The sequence below is a fragment of the Taeniopygia guttata genome, chromosome 6, assembly GCF_048771995.1.
Source record: "Taeniopygia guttata chromosome 6, bTaeGut7.mat, whole genome shotgun sequence".
Taxonomy (NCBI): domain Eukaryota; kingdom Metazoa; phylum Chordata; class Aves; order Passeriformes; family Estrildidae; genus Taeniopygia; species Taeniopygia guttata.
Genome location: NC_133031.1, coordinates 35,900,025 through 35,926,631, shown reverse-complemented (window position 1 = coordinate 35,926,631; position 26,607 = coordinate 35,900,025). Strand labels below are relative to the sequence as shown.

General features: G+C 46.5%; 2 protein-coding genes and 1 long non-coding RNA gene across 6 annotated transcripts; 1 reads left to right on the top strand and 2 right to left on the bottom strand.

Annotated features, from left to right (window-relative positions):
- Positions 1-1,087: 1,087 nt before the first annotated feature.
- Positions 1,088-15,146, bottom strand: GLRX3 (glutaredoxin 3). The gene is given in 11 exon segments (NM_001245368.2): positions 1,088-1,314; positions 1,535-1,627; positions 1,732-1,771; positions 2,741-2,793; positions 3,460-3,517; positions 4,606-4,667; positions 5,496-5,668; positions 6,614-6,803; positions 8,200-8,274; positions 10,609-10,717; positions 15,010-15,146. Coding segments are annotated over 11 exon segments (972 nt in total). The 5' UTR covers positions 15,078-15,146; the 3' UTR covers positions 1,088-1,263.
- Positions 15,147-16,119: 973 nt separating this feature from the next.
- On the bottom strand, positions 16,120-17,893 carry LOC140684490 (uncharacterized). Its single transcript, XR_012056812.1, has 2 exons — positions 17,515-17,893; positions 16,120-16,851 (listed from the first exon to the last, which is right to left on the bottom strand). It is a non-coding gene; the product is annotated as an uncharacterized lncRNA (long non-coding RNA).
- Positions 17,894-19,389: 1,496 nt separating this feature from the next.
- C6H10orf143 (chromosome 6 C10orf143 homolog) lies at positions 19,390-25,590 on the top strand. 4 transcript variants are annotated; one of them, XR_012056783.1, is made up of 6 exons: positions 19,409-19,522; positions 20,240-20,371; positions 22,889-23,029; positions 23,243-23,308; positions 23,988-24,152; positions 24,500-25,590. XR_012056783.1 is itself a non-coding variant. In XM_030276639.4 (5 exons), exons 1-5 carry the CDS (start codon positions 19,454-19,456, stop codon positions 24,015-24,017), a joined length of 438 nt encoding a protein of 145 aa, XP_030132499.4. In that variant the 5' UTR covers positions 19,409-19,453; the 3' UTR covers positions 24,018-25,590. The 4 variants fall into 4 exon arrangements, 2 of the variants coding, with proteins under 2 accessions (XP_032605122.3, XP_030132499.4); XR_012056782.1 differs by having other exon boundaries at positions 24,205-25,590; XM_030276639.4 differs by having other exon boundaries at positions 23,988-25,590.
- Positions 25,591-26,607: the final 1,017 nt, after the last annotated feature.

Below are 26,607 nucleotides of genomic sequence, written 5' to 3'. Positions count from 1 at the left end.
TACAGATTGTCAGGAATCAACTGCTATTCCCTGCTATTCAACTGCTGCTCTGTTGCACGTCTGTAAATCCATTAACAGGACTCCATAAACCCCAAATAAATTCCACTACACTGAATTCTGAAGGAAAACTAAATAGCATTTGGTATTTAGTATTTAATTAAAGCTTCTAACTCCTTATTTCACCACAGGGGTGCTACGTTTTGCTGTAATAAATTATTTTCTTCCTACTGACAACTACCTGAATGCATTTGCAATTCACTTAAGAGGATTAATTAAGGCTTGTTTTCATGACAAGCATTTTTTTTTTTCAGAGCAATTAAAATCGGGTTTAAAGTTATAACACATATTTGATAGCAATTATTAAAACTAATCCTAGAAAATTAAATATCTATCCCTAGGAATCCTCTAACACATGGAAGGAGCTGCTTCCCTGCTGCCAACCTTCTCCAGGTTGGGATAAGCTTAACATTTGGTTTAAGCTTAAGATTTGGTTTAGGTTCTGAGACTTGGCTTGTATTTAGAATTTGGGGAAAAAAGCCCCAAAGTTGCTCCCCAAACCTTCCAAGCTGCTGCCTGAAGGTCTGCACCTCACCTCCAGCTCTTTTTCCAGGAAAAAGAGACCTGGGAAGGTCAGTCCTGACTCCCCCCAGCAAGGATTTTGGGAATTCACCCAGACCCAGGTGTGAAATCCCCTGGATCCAGCCCTGAAGGATCCCTGGAGCAGCCCAGGAAACCTTTCCAGGTCCCTGAAGGATCCCCAGGGATCCACCAGCACTCCCAAAACCTCTGGAACATTCCCAAACCCCCAGAGCTGTGACTGAGCACCCCACAACAGCAACAGTGCACCCACTTAATGAGTTTGCAGAGGCCAGAGCTGCAGGTCATTAAAAACTCCCTAAGGTGAAGGTTCCCAAATTGTTTTCCTTGTTCATTAGACATGGAAACAATTATTGGGGGTAGGAAGAGATGGTGCTTCATTAATATTCCCCTAATCAGAGCTGAGCCCAAAAAAAAGCAAGTTCCAATTTCACCTTCAGTAATTCTGGGACGGACAGGGGTGCAAACAATGAAACCCCAACACCAGAAATCCTGGAGCAGTGAATTTTAATTGACCTCTTTGTGTCCCCAAAAACCCCTTTTCACACGGAATATTTGTATTTCCTGGCTGCTTGCCCTCCTGATGCTCCTCAGGGCTGAAGTTGTGTTTCTCCAGGAGAATCTCAGGCTGCTCCAGGGATTTCTCTTCCCACTGATTCCTCCCCATCAATTCTCCCCCTTCAGCACAGGCAGCAGCTCCCCGCTCTCCTTCAGCTCCTGCAAGAGAGAAAGGGATGGATTCCTTGGGATTATCCAAGGGGATTCCAGCAGTTTAGTTTTTATAAATAAATGGAATTTTTAAATGCAATAAATGGAATTTTTATGTGAAATAAATAAGAGTTTTCAGGTGCAAAAAAAAAGGAATTTTTAAATGCAAAAAATGGAGTTTTTAGGCACAATAAATGGAGTTTTTCTTGCAAAGAAATGCAGCTCCTACCTTGACGATGTCCAGCCCCCCCACCAGCTCCCCCTTGACGTACAGCTGGGGGTATGTGGGCCAGTTGGAAAAGGATTTCAGCCCCTGGCGCACCTGGAAAGGCCAAGGAGAATTATTTGGGAGTTATTGTTTGGGAATTCTGCCTCTGGAAAAGGCAGCGGGAGGAGGGACCCACAGGGATGGGGAGGTTCTGTTACCTCCTCGTCCTCCAGGATGTCAAAGGTCTCGTAATCCACGCTGGAAAAAGGGAAAAAACGGAATATTCACATTATTCACACTGCAGCTGGGAAGAAATGCTCAAAAAACAACAAAACCCCGCAACATTTGTAAAGAAACGGCTCAAAATTCTCACAAAAAACACCAAAAATCCCCCTGAAAGTTTCTAAAACCTCAAGGTTTTTAAAAATCAAAAAAATGCTGGAAAAACCTCACAGAGTTCTCAGAAAGTCCTCAAAGTTCTCAAAAAAACCCTCAAAGTTCATGCTAAAACTTCAATATTAAAAAAAACCCCAATAAATTATTGGAAAAAAAACTCTCAAAGATATAAAAAAACCTCAATGTTCTCAAAAACTCCTCAGAAGTCTAAAAAAAACCCTCAATGTTCTAAAACCTCAAGATTTTTAAAGAACTCATAAAATGGTGGAAAAAACCTGCAAAGTTCTCAAAAAATCCTCAAAATTATAAAAAAACCCCTCAATGTTCTCAAAAATCCCTCAAAATTCTAAGAAAAACCCTCAAAGGTCTAAAACCTCAAGATTTTTTTAAACCTTCAAAACTCTCAAAACCTCAAGGTTTTTTAAAAACCCTAAAAATTTTCAAAACCTCTCAAAATTCTCACAAATATCCTCAAAATTCCCCCAAAAAACCCTGAAAATTCTCGCAGAGAAACCCCAAAATCTTTAAAAAACACTCAAAATTCTTCAAAAATTCTGCAAAATTCTCACCAAAAAGGCTCAAAAAATGTTCAAAGAGCCCTCAAAAATTCCTCTAAATTCTGACAGAACCCCTCAAAATTCTCAAAAAACTTCATTAAAGTTCTCAGGAAACCCTTCAACTGTTTGAAATCCTCTTTAAACATAAAAAACAATATTTTATATTGGTTTTAATGTTTATATTTATATTTATATTCACATTTTCTCATATATTTTCCCTAAAATGCAGATTTTAACCTAAAACTTTCCTCCCAAAATCCAACCTGTTACCTACCCAGTGTTATTCATGATTTCTATGATTTGTTTGCTGAAGCCACACTTTGCCATCTAAAAATATAAAATACAGATATTAAATAATTTTTAATCCATGGAATTCCAGCTGACTACAACAATTCCCAATTTTTTGCTGGATGAGCCACTCCTTAATCCCTTTTCCATCCTTTATCTCCTGGTTTTTATGGATTTATGGAATAAATCTGCTTTATTTTGAGGCATCACTGCTCTGGATTCACCATAATAAACTATAATAAACAAGAACAGCAACTTGTTATATTTATTATCAATTATAATTAATTTAATTATCATTAATTTCACCATAAATTAATTAAAATTTGAATGATAATGAATTAATAATTCATATCCTCTGCAAACTCTTCACATGAAGACAAAAAACACACAGCAACTGTTAGATATTAATAGGTACTATAGATATATCTAATATTTTAGATATATTATATTATAGATATGTATTATAATATCTAAGCATTAGATATTTCTATAAATATTTATATTAATATATTAATATATTTTATATTAAGAATATATCTTATATTAAAATATTTTTATCTTAATAATATATTAATAAAAACCAGGGCTGTTCCATGGTTTATAGAAGCCCCAAATAAAAAGATAAATAACTTCTGCAGCAGCACTGCTTTGAATTAAGGAAGAACAAGGTAAAAATTCAATATTTTCTGGAACACTCCACATTACCTGTTTGTTTCCCTTCATAAAGAGCATCACAGGAGCTTTGTTTATCAAGGATTTAAGCCTAGAAAAAGACATTAAATACTTTGGTTATCACCCCAAATAAACTCCTTAAAAAGCACAGGAATGGGCTAAAAGGTTTTAAAAAATAAGATTTTAAAGGCCACCAAAACAAAGTTTTTGAAGATGTGCCCACCTCATCTTAATCTGCAATTTAATCTCTGCTAAAAGCATTAACTGGGGTGAAATTCAGTGAAACAATTTCAAAGTGAAGTAACCCAAGCCTCAGGGTAAATTTGGAAGGAATTAATTAGGAATTAATTCATCCCTAGAATTTAGAATGGTGGGATTATTATTTATCACCACTTTGAAATGGGATTAATTAAATTATTTCTGCACTGAGCAGAGAGAAGAAGCAGGCAGCGATTCCCGCCAGTGACACCTGAGATGGGAAATCTGTGGCAAATAAAGCTGGAAAAAGCTTAAAAAGATGATTTTCCCCATTATTTTTTAAGAATAAATTGTTTAAGAGAGGCAAGAAGGAATATATGTCTATATAGCCACCTATAGATACAGATATATAAATAAGTAGATATATAAATATATAAGTAGATATATAAGTATATCCATAGATATATAAGTATATAAGTAAATATATAAGTAGATATATGTAGATATATAAATATATAAGTAGATATATATAGAGATATCTAAGTATATAAGTGGATCTATATAGATATAGAAATAGAAATATAGAAATACTGATATATTTACAAATATACAGATTGTTCTATATATATAAATATATAAATTTATAAATATGGATATATAAATATAGCAAGACATATTTATAAATATATAGATACATGGAGATATATAAATAGATAAAGACACAGAAATGCATAAATAGATACATAAATATAGAAACAGATACATTCTTGCAACAAGCAGAAATTAAGCCACAAATATAAGTGAAGATTCTTTGATTTAGATGTACAAACTCCAAAAAAACTTGAAAAACGGCAGGAATTCTGTGAGTAAATAGATTTTTGAGGCAATTCTGCTGAAGCAGGAATTTCCCAGCAGGATAAAGCAGGGAGTTTTCCCTGCATGAACACAGAAAAAACTCAAAATTTGCAATAATTGCCCCACCTGTCCTCCAGCTTCTGGCCCTTGGGGCAGATCGTGTCCAGCTCTCCTGACGCCGCCAGCTCCTGGGAAATGGGGGGAACAAAAATGAGGTGGGGAAAGAGAGAAACAGACACCTGTGGCAAGGCAAAGGTGAGAAATGCAACCGTGGCAAGGCCAAAGGTGAGGAATGCAAACATGGCCAGAGGAAAGGTGAGAAATGCAACCACGGCAAGGGAAAAAGTGAGAAATGCAACCGCAGCCAGGCAAAAGGAGAGAAATGCAATCTGTACAAGGCGAAAGGAGAGAAATGCAACCACAGCAAGGCAAAGGTGAGAAATGCAACGGTGGCCAGGGGAAAAGTGAGAAATGCAAACATGGCAAGGGGAAAAGTGAAAAATGCAACTGCGGCAAGGCCAAAGGTGAGAAATACAACCGTGGCAAGGGAAAAAGTGAGAAATGCAACCGCAGCCAGGCAAAAGGAGAGAAATGCAATCTGTACAAGGCGAAAGGAGAGAAATGCAACCAGAGCAAGGCAAAGGTGAGAAATGCAACGGTGGCCAGTCAAAAGGTGAGAAATGCAACCGTGGCAAGGAGAAGGTGAGAAATGCAACCGTGGTAAGGTGAAAGGTAAGAAATGGAAGCACAGCAAGGCCAAAGGTGAGAAATGTAACCATGGCAAAGCGAAAGGTGGGAAATGCAACTGTGGCAAGGCAAAGGTGAGAAATGCAACCATGGCCAGGGGAAGGTGAGAAATGCAAGCACGGCCAGGCAAAGGTGAGAAATGCAAGCACGGCCAAGCAAAGGTGAGAAATGCAAGCACAGCCAGGCGAAGGTGAGAAACGCAAGCACAGCCAGGCAAAGGTGAGAAATGCAACCATGGCCAGGCGAAGGTGAGAAATGCAAGCGCGCACCTTGACGACGTCCAGGCCCCCGACGAGCTCCCCACGCACGTAGAGCTGAGGGTAGGTGGGCCAGTTGGAGAAGGCCTTGAGGCCCTGGCGCACCTCCTCGTCCGAGAAGACGTCGAAGGTGCTGAAGGCCACGCCGTGCTGCTGCAGGAGCTGCACCATCTGCCTGCTGAAGCCTGCAGGGATGAAATGGGATTGCAGCACCGCTGTGAGCACTGGGGCACTCAGCACGGCACACACACACAGAATGTGCTGTGGTTTAAATGGTCATAAAGTAAATAGTAATGTTGTGATAGAGGCGTAATAATAGGATAAATATTAATGCTGTAGTACTGTAAATATTATGTATTTATTATAGAGATGTTTAATAGATAAATATTAAATATATTTTTATATTTAACATATAAATACATAAATATTATATGTTTATAATATTTATTATAATATACTGCATCTATATTCTATTATATAAATTATTATATATATTACAGCATACATTATAGTATACATATTATACATTATATATATTACCATAAATATATATTTATATAAATATATATTTATATATTATTATATTATTGTATTATTATACACAATAAAATTATATTATATTATATTATATTATATTATATTATATTATATTATATTATATTATATTATATTATAGTATAGTATAGTATATATATTATATATTATTATATTGTTATATTATATATAATTACATTATTACATTATATTACAATGAAACTATTATACTACATTACATTCTATTACATTACACTATATTACATTATTTTATATTATATTTGTCGTGCTATGACACGAAATAACTCACGCACACCTTAAGATATAAAAGAGGGAAAAGAGGAAGTTTAATTTCTGACCTTGCAGTGTACAGAATTCTAAAGGTGACTGTGGATTGGAGGATGGAAGTGCCACCTCTCCAACCACCCTGGTCAAACCAACAGCCCATCAATTCTCTCCTCCCACAGAGAAGGATGCAAACAATCATTATTTACATGAACAGCGAGTGAGAACTGAAGTAGAAATACGTAAACGTCACAAGGCATAGAAAGCTTTTAAAAGCAAACACTTTAGAACCACGTGGAGGCAGAGCTCACCGCAGCGGGGCTCCTTGGGCGAGCCCTTCATGAAGAGCATGCAGGGAGCGGCGTTGACCAGCCTGCTGAGGCGGGCGTGCAGCTGCTCCTGCGCGGGTGCTGCGGGCGCAGCGCCGGCCGCGTGCCGCTGCACCTTCTGCGTCAGCTCGGGCGCGTGCGCCCCGTCCAGCCTGTCCACCTTCTGCGAGTTCTGCGGGGACACAAACGCACCTTCAGCCCAGCCTAAAGGCACAGCAAAGCCCAGCCCGGCTGACTGGGCAGGGGCTGCGCTCCCGGCTGGCAATGCCGCCTCGGCGATTGCGCTCCTCTGGTTTGTCGCGCTACGACGCGAAATAACTCACACGCACCTCCAGATATAAACCAGGGAAAAGAGGAAGTTTAATTTCTGACCTGGCGAGACACAGAATTCTAGAAGTGGCAGTGGATTGGAGGATCAAATTGTTACTTCTCTAACCACACTGGTCAAACCAACAGTCCATCAATTCTCTCTTCTCACAAAGAACGTAAAACCATCATTATTTACGTGAACGTGCGTGAGAACCACAGTAGAAATATGTCAACATCAGAAGGCATAGAAGACTTTTAAAAGAACTCTAAAACTTTTAAAAGAACTCTAAAACTTTTAAAAGAACTCTAAAACTTTTAAAAAAACTTCAGAACTTTTAAAAGAGCAGGGAGACGTCGGTTCTCAGATCCTGTGCTGCATGAGTGCCTAACTCTGAACTCCATACAAAGTGTTAGTTACAAAGTGTTAGTTACTCCATACAAAGGATTAGTTACTTCACATTTTGGTCAGACTAAACAATTCCTCCATGCCCGAAACTCAAGGACACCCTACAACCTCAAGCCCTGACAAGTATAAACAAAAGTGAGTTGGGGAGGAGCAAACTGGGGGTAAATAACTTCATTACCTGAAGCTGTAATTGGAGGATTAACCCCTGATGTGTAAATAGAAAAAACTTATATCTGCCTGAAAAACTCCTGACCATGGTCCACCTTGGGTGGCTTCTGACTGCCCAAGATTACATACAATATAGAAAATATATTATATTTAGTTCTTTTTATATGTAGCTATGGAAGGCCTTTAATAAATACCCACTTTATCCTCTTAACCTTGTCTAGCCTTTGCTCTAGGCAGCCACTCCAAGGCATCAGCCTCTAGAAATAATTATTCAAGAAAATGTTATCAATCTTATCATAACAGGCAAACAGCACCCAAACAGAATTGTTATTTCTGTTATTACCATATTTACCTGGGTTTTTTCCCAACTACAAGACAAAGAAAAGTTGCTGTAAATCTTTTGACCCAAGTACAACAAGTGAAATAAAAACTACGTATGAATCCCGAAGCACTTAAGGAAGCCTTGAACTATTCCATATAAAGTGCAAAAACCATTTCTATATCTATTTTTAGGTTCCAATGGGTAGATTTCAATCAGTTACAGAGGTGTTTCCTCAATGAGAAAGCTCCTAAGGTTCTGGTAGAGTATTAAAAAGTGTAAGTATTAAAGAGTCCACATGGATTCTATTTTCTCTTAAATCCACTTTTCTTAAATTCATTTCCTCTTAAACCCATTTCCTCTTACCTTAAAGAACAAGAACGTTGGAACAGAACTAATTCCATATTTTTCAGACACTTCAGGCACAGCCTCAGCTTCCAGCTAAAAACCAAACCATAAGGAAAAAAAAAGGATTATTTTCATAATCTTCTTTAAAGTTTCACTGTGAGTGTCAATCCTGGAATGTTCTCCCTGGCATTTTATACATTTAAACAGGATCTGCTGCTGAAGCCTGTGAGACATTTGCATTTAAATGAGACTCTCTGGGCTGCCGTGGCACCACTGAACCTCCACGGTGTCAAAACAGGTTCAGAGGTTTTTATTTTGTTGCACATTTCAAAAGACGCCCGGAGGCTGCGAATAAAATTTTTGGTGCACTCCTGACCTAGTAAATTCTCAATGCTGTGCAGCTCCTGCTATATTGGAATCCATAAATCACTGCCCCCAGTTCTGTCACCATCACAGAGGTGCTTTTGTGCCCCTTTGGGGGGCTCTACATCACCCCTGACATCTGCAGCCCCCTGCAAATGAGGAGGGAAAAAGGAGGTGTTCCTTCAGCTGAACTTGATTTTTAACTCCTGCAAGGCTGCTGAGTGCCCAGCCTGGGCTCACTGCTCCCTCCTTCATCACACAGGGATTTGCCATGAAAATTTATCTGCCCTGGCTCAGCTTTGAGCTGCTCCAGCCACACAGGCTCTAAATGAACCCACTAATTAGAGAGGCAAAGCAGGAGCGCCAAAACTGAGCCCCAGCCTCCTCCTGCAGATCACCACTCCAGCAGAATCAGCTGAGAAACTACAGCTAGAAAATGAAAGCTTCCATTTACTGAAAATGAACTGAAAGCTTATACATAATTGAAAGGGAATAGATAATTCCAATTATTGATTCTTTCTCCAGGGGCAAATGATGACTTCCACCTCTAATACTCATTTTCCTTCCCAGCAAAATTTCCTGCTTGGATATTTATGTTCTAGATAACACAGAACAGATTTCATTTCATATTTCAGGAACTTGCTCTTATTGGCACAGCTTCCCAAAATGTTGTTTGTGTTTTGGGATGTGAACACAGGTGTTTGCCAATTCAAAGGCAGGGTGGATATTCTGCAACACAAAAATCCCATCAAGAACTGCCAAAATCAAATATATTCCTCTTGAGGAGCTCCTCCCTCCAAAATGTGTCAGTAAAATCAGTAAAACATCAGTAAATTTCTTAGGTTCTCTAAGCAAGAACACCAGTAATATTAATATTACAGGGAGGAGAGAAGTTGGGGAAAGGATGTGCCACTGTCTTGGTTTTACGGTCCTGGATAACTTTGGAATCTCCTTATTAAAAAATAAATTACAGCTGAATAATAAAGGTCATAAATAAATGATATAGGAATAATAAAAAGGCAACTGAGAGATTCCAGATTTTGTTGGGCTGAGTAAAAGCTACTAAACTCTAGATAAATTTAAGCATCTTGAATTTGCAGTATGTTGAAAATTAGTCCTTTGAAGCCCTAAGTCATAAAATACCATTAAAATAATTCTGTTCTGTTTTACAAATACCAACTGAGAGGAATCATTAAAAAAACCCATACACACATCCTAAAGGCTGTAAAAATCACATTAAAATACTCACACACAGCTGGCTGCTCCACTGCTCCCTGCCCTCCTCATCCCACAAGTGTCTCATTAACCAGAGAGATTTGGTTTAAAAACCAACAGCACGTGGATGAAGCGAATTCCTTTTTCCTTGCCCTGGATCCCAGTGGGATGTGCAGAGGGCCTCACAAAGCAGAGTGACAACATTGCAGGGGCTGAATTCACCTTCCTGAAGGGTCATTTGAGTGCCACGGGAACCCTCTGGGAATCCTGAGATCCCAGGGACATCTCCAAGGCTGGACACCCTGGGACAGTGGGAGGTGTCCCTGCCCATGGCAGGGGTGGCACTGGGTGTGCTCTGAGGTCCCTTCCCACCCAAAGCATATCAGGATTCCTTCTCTGAGCCATCCCTGAGGGCAGCAGCACCTCTGGGATGACACTGTATGTGCTTTGAGGTCCTTTCCCACCCAAAGCATTCCAGGATTCCCTCTCTGAGCCATCTCTGAGGGTAGCAGCACCTCTGGGATGACACTGGATGGGCTTTGAGGTCCTTTCCCACCCAAAGCATTCCAGGATTCCCGCTCTGAGCCATCCCTGAGGGCAGCAGCACCTCTGGGATGACATTGGATGGGCTTTGAGGTCCCTTCCCACCCAAAGCATTCCAGGACTCCCTCTCTGAGCCATCCCTGGGGGCAGCAGCACCTCTGGGATAACAGATGTGAGAGGGACATCTGAAATGTGAGGCCATACAGGCACCCCAAGAGGAACCTCCCCCCATTCTGGAGCATCTCCCCATCCCATTTTGGAACATTTCCCCTTCCTGGCCCTGGCTGCAGGACTGCTGTGCCTCACCTGCACGAAGCTGACCTGGCTGTGCTCCCGTGCCAGCGCTGCCATCACCTCGTTCATCTGCGCGCACTGCGGAGCCCACGGCGCCCAGAAGTGCACCACCACCAGGGACCTGGGGACAAACAGCACTGCTGGGGACAGCTGCCACAGCCACCAGGATCATGGAATCACTGAGCCTGGCAAAGGCCTCCAGGGGCCCGACACCCCAGAGCCCTGAGTGCCACCTCCAGGAATTCCTTGGACACTCCAGGGATGGGCACTCCATAAAAAGCCACCCCACCACCTTCCTGTGAGGCTGCCCTGGAGCAGAGGCTGGGCAGAGTTACAGAATAAAGCAGGGATTTATTCCAGGATCTCCTCATGGATCCACCTTGGGCAGCACCAGAGCCCAGCCAGGGCTGCACCCAAATGAACCAAAATGGCCCCAAAATGCACGAGCGCTCCCGGGGGCTCTCCCTGGGATCAGTTCTGCTCCATTGGCACCTTGGAGTTCATTGTCCCATTCCAGCTTCAGCCCAGGCAGTCCCACCCTGCTTGTTTTTCTCTCTCCAGCCCACGATGTTTGTGCTCCTGGGCTGAGATTTGGATCATTTGGTGCCCAGCTGGAGCAGGAATTGTTTTGTCTCCCTGCTCTGTGCACAGAGCTCAGCATCCCCTGATGTAAACCCCAGACCCACACACCAAAACAGCACAGAACTGAAAATAGAAAAGCCAAAGCTGAGGCACCACCTGAGATTAAAAAACCCTTGAAAGCACAGCCAGGAGTTCTCCCTTCCCAGGGAACATTCCCAGCCCAGGCAGCACTGCTGAGGCGATGCAGTACAAAACCTGCCACACTGCAATGTTGTTTTTCTGCTCTCATTACCTCCAGCTTCTTATTCCAGGTTTTACGGGATGTTTGGGATTGGTTCTACACAGCATTTAAAGGTGTGAGCAGAAATCCCATCACACTGGGTCTAAACATCTGGGATGACAGCGGTGACAAGCTATTGGAATTTTCAATTCTGTTCTCCATCTTTGCAGAGGTCAAGCCCACCAAATCAATGGGAAAAAAGAATTAAAAATACAATGTACTAGTATTAATTTACTTAGAAAAATAGAGAAATCAAGTTCCCCATACCACAGCAGCCTTCATGTAGTTTATATATATTTATATTTTATACATTTTATATAAATACTTCATGTATTTTATTCCTAAATGATGGAAATTCATTGTAACAGCTGCATGGGCAGCACAAGGTCCCTGCTGGAGCAGTTCCTGTGACCTGATCACAAACCCTGGATGCTTTCACAAACTCGGTTTTCCAGTGAAACTCTAGAAAAATCTGGCAGAAAAACAATACAACAACTTCTCTTTTTCTCCCTAATCATCAGTTTAAGTCTGTGCCCACAGCAGGACACACCTGGCCACAGGGATAGACCTCAGGACAAGCAGGGGACAAATCATCACAGGATTATTTCATCCTCTTCCCACCAGAGCCTGGTCCTTCCTTAACAACATCCAGTTGCAATATATTCATTTTTATCTTCTGGAAGAACATATTTTAAATTCATTTGCACAAGGGGTTTTGGAGTTGTTTTGGTTTTTTGTTTTTAAAACTCATTCACAGAACAATTCAGATTTTGCAACTGAACTGCTTGCTGAGCACTTCAATTTCACCTTAAAAAAAACAGAGTACTTGAAAACATTAAGAAAGATAAAAAATAAAGACTTACAAAATGAAGCATTTAAGTACTTCTAAACAAAGTGTTCCCTGCATTCACTCAAGGTTAAAAAAAAGAGCTCCACTATTAAACAGGGCAGGGACAAAAAGGTTATGACAAATCCCCAATTTTCTCTTTAAATATCAAGATTTACACTGATTCTACAACACAAACTTACTGAAAACTCGAGGCAAGGAATGATAATTTTCTGAAACAAGAAATCCTGTGAAACTGGTGGGTAATTACAAATGCTGTTTTCACAGGAAGATTTATCAGGATTATCAGTTCATCTTGGGTCCAAGAACATGGATAAAATAATCAATTCCTTCAGAGAAAAAAACCAAAGGATGTTCTGTGACAAAGGCAAAGAGAAAATAACTGGTGGGTTTTTTTAGATAACCCTAAAATCTTGTGTTTGTTCCTGAAGCCATTTTCCTTTGGGCACATGAGTTTCTTCTGCAATGAACCCACAAAATAACCCAGCTGAGGGACAATTCCAGGAGGAAAAGTCCTGCTGCAAGTCTGGAAGAAATTCTGTTCCTTTTTCCCAGCACCATCATTTAACAGCATTTCCTTCTGCTGTCTCTAAGAACTGATGCTGCTATTCCACCACACTTTTAATCACCTGTAAATCTGTAATTGCAGAGCTGCTTAGTGCAGCACTTCCCTCCCAAAGTTAGACATGTGCATGGAATAAGGAATAAAAGCAGTGGGATTGCTCAGGACAGGCTGGATGGGGTTGGGAGCAGCCTGGCACGGTGCAGGGTGTCCCTGGATGGGTTTGCAGGTCCCAGAGCGGGCTGGGATTGTGGAAAAGCAGAGTCCTGACATTAATCACAGAGCACAAGTGCAGATTAATGAGAACCTGGCAGGAGATGAATAATTCAGAGCCACTTCTGTGTCAGTGAACACCCAAATTATGCTGTTCCCACTGAAGTGTCACTGCTGTTCCCACTGCAGTGTCACTGCTGCTCCCACTGCAGTGTCACTGCTGTTCCCACTGAAGTGTCACTGCTGTTCTCATTGAAATGTCACTGCTGTTCCCACTGCAATTTCACTGCTGTTCCCACTGCAGTGTCACTGCTGTTCCCATTGAAATGTCACTGCTGTTCCCATTGCAGTGTCACTGCTGTTCCCACTGCAATTTCACTGCTGTTCCCACTGAAATGTCACTGCTGTTCCCACTGCAGTGTCACTGCTGTTCCCACTGCAATGTCACTGCTGTTCCCACTGAAGTGTCACTGCTGTTCCCAGTGAAGTGTCACTGCTGTTCCCACTGAAGTGTCACTGCTGTTCCCAGTGAAGTGTCACTGCTGTTCCCACTGAAATGTCACTGCTGTTCCCATTGAAATGTCACTGCTGTTCCCACTGCAATGTCACTGCAGTTCCCAGTGAAGTGTCACTGCTGTTCCCACTGAAATGTCACTGCTGTTCCCACTGCAGTGTCACTGCTGTTCCCACTGAAATGTCACTGCTGTTCCCACTGCAGTGTCACTGCTGTTCCCACTAAAGTGTCACTGCTGTTCCCACTGAAATGTCACTGCTGTTCCCACTGCAGTGTCACTGCTGTTCCCACTAAAGTGTCACTGCTGTTCCCACTGAAGTGTCACTGCTGTTCCCACTGCAATATCACTGCTGCTCCCACTGCAATATCACTGCTGTTCCCACTGAAGTGTCACTGCTGTTCCCACTGCAATATCACTGCTGCTCCCACTGCAGTGTCACTGTTGCTCCCACTGCAGTGTCCCGGCGGTTTTGGTGACACCTTCCGCAGCTGGAGGCCAATCCCAGCTGGCAGGGCAGCTCTGCTTTATAGAATTTTCCAGCCCATTCGCCCAATTTGGCCCCAAATTCCCTGCGGCAGGAGCTGCTGCAGGGCGGCCCCTCTGCCTGCCGAGCCGGGGGAACAGGGGCTGGGAAAGGCCGAGCCTAAACCCGGCCTAAACCCGGCCTAACCCAGGCCAGAACCCGGCCTAACCCGGGCCAGAACCCGGCCTAAGCCCGGCCTTTGCGCACTTTGGGGCTCGGTTTTTCTCCATTTTGGGATTTTTTTTTCTCTTCCCCTCGCTGCGGCAGCACCGGCCCCTGCCGAGCTGTGCCCTGCGGGGAGCCGGGAGGGGACACCGGGATAGGACCCAAAGAGGGGACACCGGGATGGGACACCGGGATGGGACACCGGGATGGGGACACCGGGATGGGACACCGGGATGGGACCCAAAGAGGGGACACCGGGATGGGACACCGGGATGGGGACACCGGGATGGGGACACCGGGATGGGGACACCGGGATGGGACACCGGGATGGGACACCGGGATGGGACCCAAAGAGGGGACACCGGGATGGGGACACCAGGATGGGACACCGGGATGGGGACACCGGGATGGGGACACCGGGATGGGACACCGGGATGGGACCCAAAGAGTGGACACCGGGAGGGGACACCGGGAGGGGACCCAAAGAGGGGACACCGGGATGGCACCCACGGGGGTGATACTGGGACGGCACCTATGGATGGCACCGAGGGACGGGACCCAGAGAGGGGACACCGGAAGGCGGAACCCGGGATGGCACCGAGGGAGGTGACACCGGGGGAGGTGACACCGGGATGGCACCGAGGGCGGTGACACCGGGACGGCAGGGCGGGCCGGGAGCGCCGGCAGGGCGCACAGGAACACGATCCCCCCGCAGTGTCCCCTCACCTGTCCGGGCACTGCAGCAGCTTGTGGAACTGCTCGGCCGAGCCCGCGGCCGCCACCGCGCCCGCCATGGCCGGGCCGAGCCTGCGACACGTGAGGGTGAGGGGACACCGGCGGTCACGTGGCGCCGCCCGCGTCACGTGCGTCCGGCCCGTCACGCGCTTCCTCCCGCCTCACGTGTGCGCCCCGCGTCACGTGTACACCGTGTCACGTGTGCCCTCCGTGTCACGTGCGCTTCCCGTGTCACGTGCGCTTCCCGTGTCCCCTGTCCCCCGTGTCGCTTGTCCCGTGTCACGTGTGCTCCCCGTGTCACGTGTACTTCCCGTATCACGTGTCCCCTGTCCCCCGTGTCCCTGTCCCCGTGTCCCTGTCCCAATGTCCCTGTCCCTCGTGTCAGTGTTAGCCCCGTGTCCCTGTCCCAGTGTCCCTGTCCCTGTGTCCCTGTTAGCCCAGTGTCCCTGTCCCCCATGTCCCTGTCCCCATGTCAGTGTTAGCCCTGTGTCCCCTGTCCCCCATGTCCCTGTCCCCATGTCAGTGTTAGCCCTGTGTCCCCTGTCCCCCATGTCCCTGTCCCCATGTCCTTGTCCCCTTGTCAGTGTTAGCCCCATGTCCCTGTCCCTCGTGTCTCTGTCCCCGTGTCCCTGTCCCCATGTTCCTGTCCCTTGTGTCCCTGTCCTGATGTCCCTGTCCCCATGTCCTTGTCCCCCATGTCAGTGTTAGCCCCGTGTCCCTGTCCCCCGTGTCCCTGTCCCCGTGTCCCTGTCCCCATGTCAGTGACCCTGACACAGAGCCCCGTGACCCTTGTCCTCATGTCCCTGTCCCCGTGTCCCGTGTCCCCCGTGTCCCTGTCCCAATGTCCCTGTCCCCGTGTCAGTGTTAGCCCCGTGTCCCTGTCCCCGTGTCCCTGTCCCCATGTCAGTGTTAGCCCCGTGTCCCTGTCCCTCGTGTCCCTGTCCCAATGTCCCTGTCCCCGTGTCAGTGTTAGCCCCATGTCCCTTGTGCTGATGTCCCTGTCCCCATGTCCCGTTACCCCGTGTCCCCTGACAAATACTGTGTAGTTTTATATCTTTTTCTTTGTTTTCTATTTTAGCCTATAGAAAAACACAATAAATGGAGATATTAATAGTTTATTTTGCATTAATTTGCTTTTTGAGAAGTCAGGTAAAACATTGTTGATTAATGTGTCAAATGATGACATTTATCCCGTGAAATTCCAGGCTGTTTCATGACAAATTTGTAACAGCACAGAGATCAGAGTGCTTTGGATGAATTTTTGTCCCTTTCTTTGTAACAGCACAGAGATCAGAGTGCTTTGGATGAATTTTTCTCTCTTTCTGCAGCAGGAGGGTCTGGTCCAGACATTATGGGATGGAGGCCGAGGCTCCGTGCCACGGTTCTGCTCTGGGAACGAGGCAGATGGAACCCCTGGAAATAAATCTCTTCCCTCCATGGCCGATGTCAGCTCCAGCTCTGCCCCATAAATCAAACCCTGAGCCTTGAGAGAGCTTCCCGAGACCTTTTCCAGTTCCTTGGGAAGGGCAGGGCGAGGATTGCTGCTCCAAATGGATAGGCCCAGGGAGACAGAGAGGAGCTAAATCTGCCTCCCCTCGGGCTGTATTTCTGGGATCCCATATGGAGCCTTGGCAGGAGCCAAGGGAAGCCTCAAGGACTCGGGGTGGAGCAGGCAGGGGCAAATTAACCTGGCAAGTGCCAGCTTGTCAGAACTCAGAATGTCCCTCAGACATTTTTGGATGTTCTGGGCCCAGGTCAGAAGCATTTGAGACCCTGGCAGGCAGCTGGAAACAGCTGTGATTTTGGGTTTGAACCATGGAATGATTTACCAACCTTGCAGGAAGAACAAGAAGGCACAAAAGTTTAGATATTATAGTAGAAGTAGTCACAAAGTAGAAGGAAGAATTTTTGAGTGCTGTACAGGGGGGTTTTGGTTTTGTACATGGGGGTCAGAGGGTTTAAGATGGAGGGATTTGGGCCTGTCCTGCCCTCCCTCTTTCTCCTTCCTTCCCTCCATGTTCTTGGTGATGTTGGCACTCACAGATTGGTTTAGAGTAGAAAAGCACCATTTAATATAGGTAATGGGCATTGGGGAAAACTGTACCCATGTAACACGTAATGTACCATATAAAAGACAGCAGCAGCCCTGGGCGGGGGGAGAGGAGAAGAAGAAGAAGATGAAGAAGACAAAGAAGAAGAAGGAGAAGGAGAAGGAGAAGGAGAAGGAGAAGGAGAAGGAGGAGAAGAAGAAGAAGAAGAAGAAGAGGAGGAGTCAGAGAGGATGTCAGGGTGTGTGTGTGCCTCTGCCTGAGCTGTGAGCAAACCACAGCAGCCCAAGGAGAAAATCTTTTAGATAACTGCAATAAACTGCCTTGAGACCGGACAACAGAGACTGCTGAGCCTTTCTTTGGAAGTTCAGCTTGGAGAAGAGACTTTTCCACCACCCAGAGCCCCAAACCAGGCCTGGGTTCCATCACCAGGTGATGCCCTGCTCACCTGCAGCCCCAAGGAGAAGGATGCGGAGCCCAAACCAGGGTGAAAAACCCCCGAGGGAAGAGGCTGGTGCTCCCAGCTGCTCCCAAATCCCACATCCGTGTTCCCATCCTGGAGGGGTTTCTTGGGCAGGGCTCGCCTGGAGAGGATGAGGTGGAAATTTGGAGGTGTCCATGAGCACAGCTGGCACGCCGAGATGGATGTGGCACAGAATGCCGGGGGTTTTGGTGCATCCTGTTGTTCTCACCAGGAACAGGCACAGGAAACATCCCCAGAGCTGTACTGGTAGGACACGTAAGCAGCTCTGGGAGGTGGCTTGGAAATAATGAAACAAATTGGATTTGTTCGGGTTGGGAGAATCGGGATTATTTGGGCTGGGGGAATGGGGATTGTTTGGGCTGGGAGAATCGGGATTGTTTGGGCTGGGTGAATCGGGATTGTCTGGGCTGGGAGAATGGGGATTGTCCGGGCTGGGAGAATCAGGATTGTTTGGGCTGGGAGATTTGGGATTGTTTGGGCTCGGAGAATCGGGATTGCTCAGCCTGGAGAAGGATCCAGGCTGAGCCGAGTGTGACCTTTCAGTGCCTGCGGGAGCTGAGAGATGGAGGGACAGGGCCCTGGGAATGGCTCCCACTGCCAGAGGCAGGGCTGGATGGGATTTTGGGAATTGGGAATTGTTCCCTGGCAGGGTGGGCAGCCCTGGCACAGGTGCCCAGAGCAGCTGTGGCACCCCTGGATCCCTGGCAGTGCCCAAGGCCAGGCTGGACACTGGGGCTGGAGCAGCTGGGACAGTGGGAGGTGTCCCTGCCATGCCAGGGGGGCACTGGGTGGTTTTTGGGGTCCGTTCCCATTGTGGCCATTCCATGGGCCGGGCTCAGCACTGCGCGATCGCTCCGGGCCCGGGTCGGAACCGGCACCGCGTCCCCGGCAGAACCGGGGGAGGCTCCGGGGGCGGATCGGGCTGTCGGGGGTGGATCCAGGGGAGGTTCCAGGGCGAATCCCGGTTCAACGGGCAGATCCCGGGGCGGTGCCGGTACTGGGGGGGAGGTTCCGGGGGTGGATCTCGGGGCGGATCCCGGGCCGGTGCCGGTTCCGGGAGCGGTACCGGGGCGGTGCCGGTTTCAGGGGCGGTACAGGGAACGGGTCCCGGGGCGGTGCCGGTACCGGGGGAGAGGTTCCGGGGGCGGATCCCGGGGCGGTGCCGGTGCCGGTGCTGGGGGGAGGTTCTGGGAGTGGATCCAGGGGCGGTCCCGGTGCCGGGGTGGTGCCGGGATGGATCCTGGAGTGGATCTCGGGACGGATCCCGGGGTGGATCCCGGTTCCAGGGGCGGTCCCGGGATGGATCCCGGTTCCAGGGGCGGTCCCGGGGCGGTCCCGGTACCGGGGGGGAGGTTCCGGGAACGGATCCCGGGGTGGATCCCGGTTCCAGGGGCGGATCCCGGGGCGGATCCCGGCTCTAGGGGCGGTACCGGGGCGGTACCGGGGCAGTGCCGGGGCGGTGCCGGGGCGGTGCCGGGGTGGATCCCGGGGCAGATCCCGGTTTCAGGGGCGGTCCCGGGGCGGTACCGGGGGGGCGGTTCCGGGGACGGATCCCGGGGTGGATCCCGGTTCTAGGGGCGGTACCGGGGCAGTGCCGGGGCGGTCCCGGGGTGGGTCCCGGTTCCAGGGGCGGACCCCGGGGTGGATCCCGGGGTGGATCCCGGTTCCAGGGGTGGATCCCGGTTCCAGGGGCTGTCCTGGGGCGGTCCCGGGGCGGTGCCGGTGCCGGGGGGAGGTTCCAGGGGCAGATCCCGGGGTGGTTCCCCGTTCCCGGGGCGGTCCCGGGGCGGTGCCGGTTCCAGGGGCGGATCCCGGGGCGGATCCTGGTTCCAGGGGCGGTGCCGGGGCGGATCCCGGTTCCAGGGCGGTCCCGGGGCGGTCCCGGGGCGGTGCCGGTGCCGCCATGGCCGCGGGGCCGGTGCGGGGCCGGCGTGGGGCGCTCGGGCCGGGGGCAGCCGGGGAGCCGGAACGCGTGAGTGGGGAACGGGAATGGGAACGGGAACGGGAATGGGAACGGGAACGGGAACGGGAACGGGAATGGGAATGGGAATGGAAATGGGAACGGGACCGGGACCGGGAATCGGGAATGGGGACGGGACCGGTCCCTGTCCCCGGACCGGCCGTGGGGCAGCGCTCGGCCCGGTCCCGGTCCCGGCCCCGCTCCGCCCGGGCCGTGTCGCGGCTGTCGCGGGCGGTGCCGCCTCGGGGACGGAGCTCAGCAGCGTCGGGGGTTTTCCTTCTTTTTTCCTCCTTTTCCATCCTTTCTTCGCGTTTTCTCTCCCCCGTTTTCTTCCCCCTCCCCTTTTTTTAAATTTTTTTTTTCCTTTTTCCTTTTTTCTTTTTGAATTTTTCTCTTTTCTCCTTTCTTCATTTTCCTTTATTCCTTTTTAATTGCTGTTTCTGTTTGTTCTTTCATTTTTTCTTTTCCCCTTTTTTCTTTCCTTTTTTTCTTTTTCTTTTTTTTCTTTTCATTTATTTTCCCTTTCCTTCCTTCCATTTTTTTTTCTTTTCCCCTCCTTTCTTTCCTTCCCCTTTTTTTTTTTTCCTTTTCCAATGTTTTTTCTTTTCCCTTTTTTTCTTCCTGGTGTTTTTTATTTTCCTTTTTTTGTTCCTTTTTTTTAAATTTTTTTTTTCTTTTTTTCTGCCTTTACCAGGCAGCCTCACTAATTCCATCTATTTCTGCTCCAAGATGACAGAGAGGAATCAGAATTCCAGCCTGGTTTGGGTTGGGAGGTTGGATTTTAAGGCATTTGGACTTAGAGGAATAGCAGATTTTCAAGGCCAGAGTTCCCAGTGTGTCCTGGTTTGGACTGATCTTCAGGTAGAGTTTCCCAGGTGGATCTGCATGGATCTCACATTCCCTCTGCTTTCCCAAACAGAGGGATTTTCTTCCATAGGGAAAAAGCAAGGAGCATCCCTACAGGGCCATCATTCCTCAGGGATCCAGGGAGAGCTGGGCTCTGTGGAACCCCAAGCAGGAGACAGCCTGGCCTCAAAAAGCAGAAATTGCACTACAAGAACATAATAAGCTTGGAGGAAATCCTCAAAATTGTACCAAAAATACCCCAAAAAATGAGCAAAACTTTTCCTACAACTCTTTTGGGCCGCATGTCCGGTGGAGCAGGGTTTGGCAGCAGCTTGGCTTCATCTCTGGGGACTTTAGTCAGTGAAAACGAGTGGGATTTCCCAGGACTTTCAGCTGGACAAGAGGATGAGAGTGACTTCCCTGCAGGGAGATGTGTTGTTCCCAGTGTCCTGCCCTGGCAGAAGCTCCTGGATCCTGTCAGCCCCAGGTCCCTGCATCCTGCCCAGGCTGCAGGGGCTGCTCCTTCCAGAGAGAATTCCAGGGGCTGAAGTCTCCCCTGAGCAAGGAGCTCCCCCAGGTTGGCACTGCTGGCATGAGTTTGTCTCCTCCATGTGCTGAAATCCTGGCACTGACACCGAGCAACCCCCCCAGAACAATACCTGGAGTTTATTTTTAATCGGCCAAATTCCTTCTGGTGTGGGGCTTTGAGTCATTTTTCCCTTTTCCCCCTCATCTCACACGTATTCCCAGTTTGCTGCTGCACTTTGCCTTTCCCTGCACTAAAGGAGGAGTTCTGCAGAGGCAGGGGATATTTTCCCAGTGGGAGGCAATCTCAAGGATTTAGAGGACCTCCCCAGACTTTTATTCCATTATTCCCTTTCTTACTGCAGTAGGTATTTCACTTTTGGATTCCCTTCCCATCCTGATATCCTGCCTCCCTTCCTGGTGATCCCATCTCAGCTGTTTCCCTCTGAGCTTCCTGGTGCATTGATCTGGTTTTGGTTTTCCCCAACTTTTCCAACTTTAAATTCCATTTCTGTGCTTCAGCAGTGTGTTACTTCTGTGCCAGCACACCTTCTTCCTGGGAAGTCACGTGCTGGAGGAAGAGATGCAATGTTGGGATTATTTAAACAAAGTTTGTTTGAGGTAGAGCATCCCAAGTGCGTGAGTGGCTGGAATTCAGGCCCCAACTCTGTGTCAGATTTGTAATTCCCATGCTTGTGTTAATTTGCTGCTGCAGTTCCAAGGAGTTCTGGGATCTGGGTCACCCTCCCTTTCCGTGGGCACTGTCAGGCCAGGGATGTTCTGAAGGTTTCCAGTTGGTGTTTTCCATGGATTTGCAGCTTAACCTCCCCTGTCCCTGCTGCTCAGAGCAGCATTTTTGGGAATGCCTGGTCCTGGGAGGGCTCAGCTCAGCCTTGGGTTCCCAGCACATCCAAACTCCCCTGGCTCCTGGGCACAGCTCCTGGAAAGCTGGGAAAAGCTGCCAGCATTCAGGGAAGGCACCAAACCCCTCTCCAAGGATGTTCCCATCCCTGGGATCACAAATCCGAGGCTTTTCCTTCTGTTTCCTGGATTTAATCACTCCTTCCACACAATTCCCCTGCTGTGCTCCCTGGCTCAGCCCCATCCTGGGGCTATGTCAGAATCTGAGGTATTGATGATTCTGAGATTGTAGAAAGTCTCTGTGTTTCAGCCCCGCTGCCAAAGCAGAAGCCATAATTGGTCTGTGCTGTTTCAAGGCTGTTTATTCTGTTTATCTCTAACATGTTCTGCTGCCCTGCCGCAGCTCTGTCCTGCAGGGCAGCGTGTGGGGCTCTGCCCTCAGTGGGATGGTACAAACATTAAATACCACAAACTACCTGTGCTGGATTTACAATAACGTGCCAATATCTGTCACCTACGTTGGACAGTGTGTCCCCAGCCTGAACCAACAGAAAAATGCCAACACCACAGTGAAACATGGAGGGCATGAAGAAGGAGAAAAAGGACAAGGCACACCCAATTTCCTCCATCTTGTCCCCTTTGGACCCCTCATCTAGAATCCTAAAATTTTACTTTTGCACCCGTGCCACACTTAATTATTACTGATATCAAACACTCAGAGCTGGTAATTCATCCTGTAAGATTGAAAACTCTTTTCCAGTGACAGAGATCACAGCCAGTGTCTCTGGGGGCTCTGTCCAGGGGGGTTCCTGAGCCCTGCCAGGGTCCCAGGGCAGCCAGAGGGAAGCTCTGGATTCCCACAGGGGTGGAGTTTCAGGGATGGCTTTTCCCAGGGGATTTAATGGGCACAGAAGGGGGTGTGGGGTACAGAATTCCTGCTCTGCCAGTGTGAGGGGCACAGGGAAACCCAAACCTTGGGGTTCTGGCCTCATAGCCCACGATTAACCTGGTGTTAATAGATGTGGCATCCTTGATTAACCTGGTTCCATGGATGTGGCATCCTTGGGAGGCACAGGCAGGAAAATCCCGAGGGTTTGGGTCCTGTGCCTGGCACAGACAGGTGAATGTTGCTTTTGGGTCTTGCAGAAGCGGGTGTGCCAGCTGCTGGACACCATTCCCCGGGAGGCTGGTGCCCAGCTCGTGGGCTGTGCCATGGATGTGGATTCCAGGCAGAAACTCCTCCCTGACTCTGCTCCCTGGGCTGCAAGGACAAAGCAGAATTCCGTGGTGAGTCCCCACTCTCCGTGGGTTTGCTGCAAAATCACTTCTCAAATTATTTATTATTTTATATTTATTATATATAATAATTATATTGTTATAATTATATTTTAATATTATCTATTATAATAGTTTATATTTATTATTTTGATAATAAAGCTGTAAATAATTGCCCTCTTTTTAAAATTTTTTGATGAATCTGTGTCTGGTTTTGTTCCTCAGATTTTGGAAAATCATGGGAGCAAGGGCAATTCCCAGCCCTGCCCGAGATGTGTTGCTGGAGAATCTGTAAGTGAGGGAATCTGCTTTTTTGGGACAAAAAGGACTGGGAGTTGTTCCCCAGTAAAAAACATGAAGTTAATAACCTCCACAATTGCATTGCTCAGGAATAAAGTGTGGAAATTAAAAATAAAGGAGATGGATTCAGCATTCCAGCAGAGCACAAATTAATATTTCCAGCAGCAGTTGGAAAATCTGGAGATTCTCAACACATCTTTCAAATTCTCTCTAAAAAGCAGAATTTGGGAAATAACAGAAAGAAACAATAACATAACCCTTCCTCTAGCCCATTTTACTTGTCCTTGATTTACTGGATCATAACAAAATATTCAGGAATCTCATTGTGCCTCCTGTGTTTTCCTGTAATTGGCTATTTCCTTTCTAAGGAACAGATAAAATATTGAAAATATTGCTCCTTGCAGAGCCAAAATGAGGAGAGGTGTGAGGAAATACTGGATGTTCATAGCAAAATCTCCAATTTATGGAATTAAAGGCAAATTTGCCATCAAAGTTTCCATCAGGAGCTGTGACTGAGCAGACATTGATTGTGTTAATTTATTTCCACTCATCCCTGGAAGGAAAAAAAAAAAAAAACCCAAAATGGGGGGAATATTTGTGGTGGTGCTCATGAGAAAAAGTTTTTTTTTGCCAAGTTCCTTTGCAGTGACCTGAGATTTTCTCATTCCAGGGCCACTTCAGTCACATCCTGGGCTTCTAGAGGAGGAGAGGGGCCAGAGGAGCAGCTCTGATTCCGGAGCTGGTCCTGCCCTGCCCTGCTGCCACTCTGGGCACCACTGCTGCCATCCTCAGAATTTGTTTTAAAAGGACAAGGAGAGGCTGATTTCATGTTTAGGTAGCTCAGAATTTGTCCAAAAGGGACAAGAAAATACAGATTTTGTGTTTAGGTAGCTCAGAATTTGTCTAAAAAGGACAAGAAAGACAGATTTAATATTTAGCTCAGAATTTGTTTTAAAAGGACAAGAAAATGGTGATTTCATGATTAGCTCAGAATTTCTTCATAGAGGACAAGGAAATGCAGATTTCATGTTTAGGTAGCTCAGAATTTGTCTAAAAAGGACAAGAAAATGCAGATTTAATATTTAGCTCTGAATTTGTTTTAACAGGACAAGAAAATGTTGATTTCATGTTTAGCTCAGAATTTGTTCATAGAGGACAAGGAAATGCAGATTTCATGTTTAGGTAGCTCAGAATTTGTTTTAAAAGGACAAGAAAAGGCAGATTTCATGTTTAGGTAACTCAGAACTTGTCTAAAAAGGACAAGAAAAGGCAGATTTCATGTTTAGGTAGTTCAGAATTTGTTAAATACATAAAGGTCAAAGATTTTAAGATAAAAAAATGTAAGCCTATCCTGTCCTCCCTCTTTCTTCTTCCTTAGTCCATGTTCTTAGTAATGTTGGCACTCACAAATTAGTTTAAAGTAAAAAAAGCACCATTTAATATAAATAATAAACATTAAAAAGACTACAAACATTTAACACATAATATACCATATAAAAAATAACATCAGCCCTAAGCAAGGAAAAAAAAAGACTAAAAACAAAACAAAAAAATCAAAGTATGTGTGTGCCTTTACCTAAGCTGCTAAACAAACTGCAGCAGCTAAAAAAAAAAAAAATGTTTTAAATAACTTAAAATAAGCAACAGCAGCTCTCTGGCCTCTCCAGCTGAATAAAACCACCTTTAGCTCCTCTCACACCCCCGTTATTCCTGATTTTTCCCCACATTGGAAGGCAGAAGCTCCTGGAGCAATTCCAAGGTGAGCTTTTCCTCTCGGATGTGATGCCTTGCTCTGTGTTTTCCAGCAGGGCAAGGAGGGATTTTTTTAAAATCTCTGCCTGGAAACAAATTGGAGTTTAATTGTCTGCTCCACTGAAGGCTTTTAGTAGTGATATTTTTTTAAATAGATGTGTTTGTAATTTATTTTGGGATTTTCCAGGATCATAAAGCTGGCACGGGCTGGGGCACTGAATATTCCTTTAAAGCAGATTTGTGTCAAATCTGCAGTGGAACCACAGAGTTATTTTTGTATGCCTTGTAGAACTCTGAAATTTTGTTTTCTTGATGAAAAAAAATATATAAACTTTTTATTCCCTACTGCTGTGGTTTGTACACAGAATAACCAGAGTGATGCTTTATTTACGTGTATATAGAGAGAAAGGCCCTGGCCTGTTTTTAATTCAGGTTTAAAGGATCTAATTCTTATTTTTAACTTTGTATTTTGTAAATTGTTCCTTACAAAAGCAGAAACATTAAACACCACTTTGGCTGCAGCATGGAGTTGTCTGGTTGTGTTATTCCATGAATGGTTTCTGAGGAATAAAGGTAAATAAAACTCTGATGAGGAGAAGAAATACATTACCTATGTCATGTAAAATCTTTGTAGTGGGTTTAGGTGCTCACTTTATTAATTTGGTGGTAATTACAGGTCCGCTTGGCATCTTGACTGCCAAAAAAAGAGGGAAAATCAAAATATTGGGATAAGTGGGGTTTAAAGGCAACCTGGATCTGACAAGCCAAGACTTATGTGTTGAAATGAATATAGTTAATATATTTAAATTTATTTTTGTTTATTTTAAACACTATAATTTATTGACTAGATTTAAAATCCGTGGTGTTTATGTCTAAATTAGTTACTTAAAACCTCCTGGGAGCGTGGTGTGATACCCAGCGTTAGCAGATGCAGTCACACATAAATAACTCTGCCTTTGCCTGGATTACTGCAGCTAATTATCCAATTAACACTCACACTGGGCATTTCCTCCCACATCCAACTCGGGGTCCCTGCGTGTCCGTTCTGGGGCTCGGTGCTCTGAGCAGGGGCAGGGCTGGAGTTTTGGGCAGAGGGATTTTTTTCCTGGGAGGCTTTGGGAACCTGCAGAGCTGTTCCTCCTCTTCTCCCCATCCCCGGGGCTTGGCCAGGGACCTCCTGAATTGTTCCCTCCTTCCCAGCTCTCCTCAAGGAAGCAAAAAAAAGCAGTGCCCACAATGTTTAAACACACAGAAAAATAAAAAATCCCAGGAAGATGTACAGACATGGAATTGTTCAGCTTGGAAAAGGCTCTGAGCCCTTCCAGTCCAGCCCTGCCAGTCCAGCCCTGCCCCTGTCCCCAAGTGCCACATGCACAGGGCTGTGAAATCCCCCCAGGGATGGGGGCTCCAGCCTTTTCCAGGAGGGAATTTTTCCAATACCCATCCTGAGCCTCCCCTGGCACGTCTTGAGGCTGTTTCTTGTCAGAGTCCCAGCCTGGTTTGGGTTGGAAGGGACCTCAAATCCCCCCCAGTGCCAC